General features: G+C 35.8%; 1 protein-coding gene across 1 annotated transcript in view; it reads right to left on the reverse strand.

The window, feature by feature from the left end:
* The window catches only part of LOC109821837 (expansin-A11-like), a 1,706-nt gene extending 741 nt beyond the window's left edge, over nucleotides 1-965 (reverse strand). Inside the window, exons 1-2 of the mRNA XM_020387995.1 lie at nucleotides 638-965; nucleotides 8-329 (exon numbers count right to left, since the gene is read on the reverse strand). Coding sequence (XP_020243584.1) covers nucleotides 8-329; nucleotides 638-782 — 467 coding nt within the window. The 5' untranslated portion in view covers nucleotides 783-965. The remainder of the gene's footprint in view (nucleotides 1-7; nucleotides 330-637) is intronic.

Consider the following 8,899-nt stretch of genomic DNA (forward strand, 5'->3'; position numbering starts at 1 on the left):
CGACAACCTTTGATACATTACAGGCACAATTCCCCCACGATATATGCCGATCTTCTCCCACGCAGGTTGTGCCATGTCAAAATGCTGGCGAGGGGGGTTGCACCAACCACCATTATTGCTAGGTAGCGCAAAATTTGGTGGGCAAAAGTTGGTCGCCGTGATTCTCACGGAGGTGCCCCTGATGCACCATTTGGGATCTGCCCTGTAATCACAGATGATCTTGTAACATTGGCCGCAAGCAGCTCCGTCGTTGAACAGAGCGGTGCTCAGGGCTGCAGTCCTTGTTCCATATCCAGATGAATACAGATTTCCATATCCACAAGCCCCACCTGCATATGATTATGTGATCCATTGAGATTCAGGCTCTTACTGAGTTATATGCATCAAGAGAAAATGGATAACTGAGGATTTAGTTACTTAACGCTGATGTTCTATTCAAACCCTGGTCACCTTGGAAATAGTACTTAATTTGTCGTTAGTTTTGGAACTCCTCTGGGGATAACACCAAAACGATTTTTGCACCTATACGTCTAACTTCATTTAATCGTCATGTGATCCTCACATGAGTTTAAGAATTACCAAAAAAGTAATATCGTCCCTCTTGCCAGAATATGTATGTGCTAATAAAAGTACATACCCATAGTTCCGGAGGCATCACTTCCGCCATAGAACGTTGCGGTGGCCTTGGTCCATCCAGACGGCCAGAAACCCTCGACGGCCAGAAAAATGTAGCTCGTTGCCATCAAGGTGAAGATGTTGAAGAATATTGCTAGACTCATCATTCCTCGCTTCGATCTTCTTGGTACTCTTTTCTCCTCAAATTTGCAGGTTAACTTAGATGGGAGTTGGTTAATGAATGCAGGCCTCCTAAGTGTGGTACTTAAATAAAGAGTCAGCTGGATGAGGCCACGAGGGGTGTAAAGCCTGTGCACATGATTGCTTCGACCAATCCCCTTAACTTGCGGCCTTCACCCATAGTTCTATAATTGTATCCTGGCCTTGTGCTATTGGGGAGGAAAAAATAATGTAGAGAATTGTATATACAATTTGAACATTAATTTTGAAGTTGGTGATTACACGGATATATATTTCTTTCTGATTGTATAAATATTCTAATTGTTTGCATTGATATTATATGTTAAAACTACATTAATTTCGATCACAAGATGTCCTCTCTTTTTTCCTATATGAGTACTAAATAAGGCTATTGGAAAAAAACTTCTACAGAGGATCCTCTATATGAATTCATGTGGGAATGCAACATGTGTTCTAGTCTACATCTTAATATCTGTGACTACACTGATAGATTATTTCAATTTTGCGTCATGAATGTTTCAATTCTATGTATTAATATACACTACTTTCACTGGTATTATATAGTGATTACGTACGCTGATTTAAAATGGATACAGGGACACATGCCATGTTCTCATTCTTTTCTATAGAGGGTTTCTCTTTTATTTTTTTTATTTTTTATTTAGTTATTTATTTATTTATTTGTGTGAGGTGGTATTAACAGGGGGAGGTTCTTATAATTCCCATGTTCTCTTAGAAGCTTAATTACAAAGATTCTTTGAGTTTGAATGCATTATCCTGTGGCAATCACATGATCACGTTTTGGCCAGCTGCGGTGCACATGACCACCGTAGTTCTCTGTTTGTTTGCAGTAGCAACCAGTTGTTGTGAGTGAGAGAGAGAGAGAGAGTGAGAGAGAGGGAGGGGGAGAGAGACTTTTGATTGCTTTCAGGCCTCGTTTGGTATGTAAGAATGGGGAGGAATGGAATGATCATTCTCACTTCTCATTCCTTCCTACCAAACACACCCTCTTTTTTTAAAGTTGGAATGCTCATTCCTACTTCTCATCAATTCCCACTTTATGTGGGAATGAGCATTCCCAATGAAATGATAGGGAATTGGCATTCCCACTTAAATAGGAATCAATAAAATATACAATTTTAAAATACGTTTATTCCCACTTTATTTTATAAATTACACTCAAACGTGAGAATGAGAATGACTATTCCATTCTCACATTAATTCCATTTCATTCCTTCTTCTATTCCATTCTCATTTGAGTCCATTCCCGCGTACCAAACGAGGCGTCAGTTCCTATGACTAAGTGAAAGAATATAATCCTTATTAAAGAATACAAATTGGTTTAAGTTTCATTGAATTTTTTCAAGTCGGAGATGGTTTCCATATTACTTTGTTCTTTTTTTGAAAATGTGAACCTTAATTAATAGGATAAAATATGTGACATCTCTCTAGTTTAATTATATACCCCCTTTAAAAGCACGGGTTCGGAAAAAATCTTTTTATGGTCAATATTACCCTTCACTATTTTAAATATTTTATTTATATCTTAATCTATCCTAATTATAATTATATCATATCTTAATCATACGTGAACTATCTATAGCTTAAAATTTTTAAAAAATAATATTAATAAAATATATAAAACATCTTCATGGTATTAGTTTGTTGAGATAAAGAAATTATACCTAGCTAACATAGTATAATACATAAAGTATTGTAAAAAAAAGCTAAAAATTTTAAAATTGCACAAAATACACTAAAAAGTTCAAAATTATAAAAACCATCCCAACGTCTAAAAACTTAAAATAACAAACATGAAATCAAGAAATTAACAGTAGTTTGCGAAGAATTTAAAACTTATAATTAACACCTCAATATCTCAAAAATTATAGATACACCCTCAAAAATTTAAATTACAAACAAGCATCTGAAATTCTAAAATTTTAAAACTTGCAAACAACAAAGATGAATTCAAGGGATTACCATAATGCACCTGAAAATTTCAACATTTTAAAAATTAAAATAATAAATATGAAATTAAGAAATTAACAGCAACTTCCAAAGAATTTAAAATTTTCAATTAACACCCTTAATGTCCCAAAAATTATAGAAACACCCTCAAAAGTTTAAATTATAAAAAACAACCCTAAAATTCTAAAATTTTTAAAATTTATAAATAATAACAAATGAATTCAAGAGATTACCCTCATGCACCTAAAATTTTAAAATTTATCGAAATTAACCTCAAAGTTACAGAAATTATAAAACTTTTTCAAATTTTAAAAATTACTAAGAACTCTAAATTTTTAAAATTTATAACCAGCACACATCAAATCTTGAAAGTATTGGTAGACCGTTGAAATTTAATTTTTTTAAATTAATCTACAGTTTTAACAATTATAAAAAACGCCCTCAAAATTTTTGAGTTACAAGTGAAATTACCTTAGAGGGTGGTAAATAGGGTATATGCTAATCTAATCCGATTACAATGGTAAATTAAAACTTATTAACAATATCCTAGCAATTATGATATATAAAAAGATATATGAGCAAGGATATGCAATTAAAATAAGGGCGATATAAACATGAGACAATGACGATATAGAATGAAATAAACAATAAGCACAAATAATACACCAAGGCAAACTCAAACACACAATGTGATCACGGAGTTCGGTCACTTCCGACCTACATCTCCACTCCCCACTCTTGAGGAGAATCTACACTATCACAGCCGGTTTTTAACGTTTACTAAAAACATTTACACCTCACACAATCGATTTTTTAGCTTACAGAAAACTTTCACAACTCACATAATTGTAATCACACAATACACCCTCTAAGTGTTAGCCTAGCTCGTGTCAACTTACTCAAGTGCTTGGATTTATCACCTCTCCCTAAGTTTTACTACCAACGTCACTCCTCTTAGAATTGACCACGTCTCTTACCACACACTCCTCTCGGTGTACTTGTGTATTACAATATGATCTCTCAACAAATAAGCTCAAATACAAATTTTGTTCTCTAACAATATGATAACTCAATTAAGCTCACACTCAATGTTACAACCCTACAACCCAATAATTATACTATATGTGAAAATACTTAAGGTCAAGGGGTGTGTATGTAAACAATGAGCAATAATCAAAACTAAACTCAATATGAAATCTAGCTTAATGAAATGGTTAATCAACATGAGCAATAATCAAAACTAAACTCAATATGAAATCTAGCTTAATGAAATGGTTAATCAACAAATATATATAAAGCTAGAAATTGAGTTTAACTCAATATGAAATCTAGCTTAATGAAATGGTTAATCAACAAATATATATAAAGCTAGAAATTGAGTTTGGAGAAAACTTCTCTGAAAACAAGAGTGAGAGAGAATGAAATTGAAGCCCAAACACGAAAAGAATGATCTCCTCTTCCTCTTGTGAAAACATCTTCACATAAACACTTGGAAAACACAATTAAACAAACTTAAACCCTTGTAAACTTGTTTTAAAACTTTTCTTAGATAAGTTCAGAAGTTTGAGGGTAAGGGGTATATATAAGTTCACAAAACAAACCCTAAAAACCAAGCAAAAAGACAAAACCTCAAAAAATCAGCAAACAGAAAAAACTAGCCATTACAGGCCATCAGTCGACTGATATTGTTCATCAGTCGACTGATGAGCTGACCGTTACAGGCCACTCATCTGCTATTTGTCGACTGGGTAAGGGGTATATATGTAATATTTCCAATTTAGGGTTTCTTATCCCTTTTCAACATCTAAAGATAGTCTAAGTTGATACTGGTAAATAAAAGTAATAAGAATTGATTAAAAATATTCGGTTAAGTAATAAAATTTTAAAAAATATTATAGCTTAAAAATTATCGTCACTATATAAATTAAAGCAACTGTATATAATTTTACTAATAAGTTAGAGCAGAAAAAACACATTAGTAACATTAATTGATAGATGTATAAATCCATAAAAATGATAAAAGACCATAATATAATAGCTTACCACTAATTGATTATAATTAGAAACATTAATCTTTGATGTTAATAATATTTATAGGATAAAAAGAATACAATAAATTACGTATGGAGAAACTATCAGAATGTTCAGAGATATCCTTCAAAAGAATCAAGCTATTTCCATTACAAATGAGAAAGTGACGAAAATAAATCTAAAATTCAAAACGTCCACGAATCATTTGAACATAAGGGATATCTATTAAAGAAGCATCAACTGAGTTACATTAAAAAATAATTTAATAACTTTATCCCAATCAAAAAATATTTCTCTATGGAAGATATAAGAAAAATTAGTAAGTATTCATAAATTTTATACATTGTTCTTCAAGTACTAAAAAAATTAAAATATTAATATTATAATCTAAAGCAAATTGGTAATAAAAATATAGATATTTAGTTTAGATCTTTGTGAAAAATAATAGGGATAGAACAAATGTAATATTATTGACATAATTGAAACTCTTATTAGATGCACATCAGAAGAATTCATTGTAAAGAAAAAAAAAGGTAGCTCCTAATTTTATTTAAGTAATAAATTAGGAATACAAAGAATTTCATGTATATGAAATTAACATTTATTCTCATTGAAATAAAAAAAATCAAAGTCTGTATTTTAAGAAGTTTGTGTTGAATATCAGAAATACATTTAACTTCTTTGTGAAGTTAAACGCAAGATAAAAGATTAGCGAGTCCAAGAAAGATAACAGCACAAAAGATACAACTCTAGCATAATGTGACAATCGATGTAGATTGTTTTCGCTGAAAGTTGCTTTCATTGTCGAATTCATTATAATATTGATTGCTTACAAAGAATTCAAAAATATTCAATAAAAAAGGAATAAAAATGAAAGGTTACAACTCTCTCGAAAATAACGCAAGATCTGTTCGTCGTTTCTTGCTTGCGTGGGTCTTTAGCCGGTGACGGGGATGTCGATATCCGTGGACTACCTGACAATCAGATCAGATTCAGAACTTCGTCGATTCGCGAAGGAATCTAGAAGTAGAAGCGCTTATCTCGGCAACGGCGAGATAATTGCTCTTCTTAGGATTACCGCAATGGGATAATCCTAAGGAACGGATACGGGTGATGCAGATCTGAAGAATCTCTCTCTCTTGCATTGAAGAACTCGATCACTCTTCAGTCCGGCAGAGCTTCGCCAATTCTCCAAAATTCCAGATCTTAAAAAAAAGAGGCTCCAGGGGCTGTATTTATAGGCTTAAAGGAGATCCGGGCGGTTAAAACCGTGTAACAACCCATTTTTGGGCTTGGAGACACCTCGGGGTGTCTCAACTCAGGCTGAGACGTTCCGTTTTGTACATTTGTCCGTTTCCACCGTAACTTCTTCATCCGAACTCGGATTTGAGCGATTCAAAGTGCGTTGGAAAGCCGACGAGGAGTTCTATAAGCTCTGATGATTAGGTCATTGTGGATTAAGCTGGGATAGGAGCGTCGTTTTGTCTTTTGTAAGCGATGCGGGACTCCCGATCAGTTCGTATCTTCGTTATTCTGAAATTCCGTTAGTTCACGTAGTTCGTCGATTCACTTCAAGCGTTCATTAACGTCAATCAAGACTCTGTGACTTGGATAGTGACGTTCCTCGTCTTTTCTTAGCGCTGAGCTGTTCATGGAGACCTATAGGCAATTTTCGATGCCTACAGATACCCTCTCCAAAGCGTTCCAGACTCGTTTCTTTTATAGAAGAAGCTAGAATACTTTGGATGTGATTGGTCCAGCCTTCGATCGGTGTAAAAGACCTTTAATTAGCTTCAACTCTTAGCTCCTTCAATTTTCAGTTTATTCGATGCTTTGACGAATAGCTAAAGTCCTTCCGACGCTGCGTTTATCACCTGGCCGTCATCGGAGTCTCGAGTTTACTACCGGTGAGTTGAGTTTGTCTCGCGTCATTGAATCAATTTAGAACCGACATTTTCTGTCACATCGACTCTTTCATTGCAACGCATTGATTGGCGTTGACCTAAGGTTACGCATTGACCGGCGTTGACCTTAGGGTTTTGAACGTCGTACGTTGATTTTTTGATCGCAACGCGTTGACTGGCGTTGACCTAGGGTTACACGTTGACTGACGTTGACCTTAGGGTTTTGAACGTCATACGTTACTTTTTTATCGCAACACGTTGACTGGCATTGACCTAGGGTTACGTGTTGACCGGCATTAACCTTAGGGTTTTGAACGTCGTATGTTGACTTTTGATCGCAACGCGTTGACTAGCGTTGACCTAGGGTTACGCGTTGATCGGCGTTGACCCTAGGGTTTTGAATCACCATATGTTGCCTTTTGGTCGAAACACGTTGACTGGCGTTGACCTAGAGTTACGCGTTGACCGGCATTGACTCTAGGGTTTCGAATCACCATACGTTGACTTTTGGTCGCAACGCGTTGCCTGGCGTTGACCTAGAGTTATGCGTTAACTGGCGTTGACCCTAGGGTTTCGAATCACCATACGTTGACTTTTTTATCGCAACGTGTTGACTGGCATTGTCCTAGAGTTACGCGTTGACCGATGTTGACCCTAGGGTTTCAAATCACCATACGTTGACTTTTTTATCACAACGCATTGACTGGCGTTGATCTAGGGTTACGCGTTGACCGGCATTGACCCTAGGGTTTTGAATTGTCCAACGTCGATTAGTGTTGATTTGGTCAAAACATCCGACAACCGACGAAGACGGGCGAAATTCAAGCTTGAAAAACATAATCGGGAACTCGAACTGGGTTGAGACACCCGTGGGTGTCTCAACCTTGGCCGAGACACCCTTGGGTGTCTCGGCCAAGACCGAGACACCCTCCCCCTCCTTCTCTTTTTTTGTTTTCTTGTGCATGGTGCACTTTTCCCCTTTTCAAATTTTCAAAAAGGTATTATTTTCCCCGCTAAACTCTCTCTTCTTCTTTCTCTTATCCATACACCATTGTTTCCCTCTTTTAAGAACTCCAAACCCATTAAAACTCTCTTCTTTAAAAACCCTTCAACCCAAAACAAAAATTCGGATTTTTTTTGTGCTCTCCTCTTGGCCAAAAATTCCTCCTCTCAATCTAGGGTTTCATAACATCTTCAAGCTCAAGATTTGATTTTGGAGTTGGGTTTTCAAGCTTCTTGATTTGGGTAAGCTTCCCCTCAAAAACTCTCTCATTTTTTTGATAAAGATTGAAACTTTATGCTTGTGATGGGGGTATGACATGAATTTACATACCAAGATCATATCTTTTCGTTCTTATGAGTTAGGTTTTATGAAAAAGATAGGGTCTTGCGTATGTACAAAGATTTAGGGGGTTTTATGCAAAATCAATACTATGGCCAAATTTGAGGGGGTTTTGTGCAAAAGTGGACTGAAATTTGGGACTGAAATTTCATGCCTATTTGGCCAAACTTTGAGGGGTGTTTTCATGCAAAAGAATCAACATTGTTGAGGGGTTTAATTGCAAAAGGTAACCATATATTGTAGAGGGGTTTATTTGCAAAAAGGGCTGAAATTTTACGGCTGAAATTTCCATAGTTTAGATCACAAATCTAGGGGTGGGCAAAAACCCAAAAAAACCGGTTCAACCGAAAAAACCGCCCGAAAAAACGGGCCGGTTAACCGAACCGAATTAAATGGATGAGAAGAATGCTCTAAACCGCCCGAACCGGATTAAACCGGTTTGGATCCGGTTTGAACGCCTGAACCGCCCGAAAAAACCGACCCGAATTCTCTAATATAAATAGTTATCTTCTGGTGTTTTAGTTCCTTTCAGGCATGGAGAACGCTTTGGTTTTAGTTACCTTGTTTCTCAGAAGTACACTGGGGAGAATGCTATTCTTAAAGTTCTACGCAAATCAAAAGTCATTGAATTTAGTGTAAAACTAGCAAGTCACAAGAGGTTGATTCCGGCTCACATCAGATGGAGGCCTCCGTCATATTACATAGTTGCTGGCTTTGTTTTTACAGCTATATCTGTACCATATATCTCCGCTCTGAGGTGTACATCTAAATCTCCACTGTGAAATGGGTGACTTTCATATTGTTTCGCTCTTCATAGTTCATAAATAGAGGAGAG

This window comes from Asparagus officinalis, chromosome 1 (genome assembly GCF_001876935.1).
Source record: "Asparagus officinalis chromosome 1, Aspof.V1, whole genome shotgun sequence".
Lineage (NCBI taxonomy): Eukaryota > Viridiplantae > Streptophyta > Magnoliopsida > Asparagales > Asparagaceae > Asparagus > Asparagus officinalis.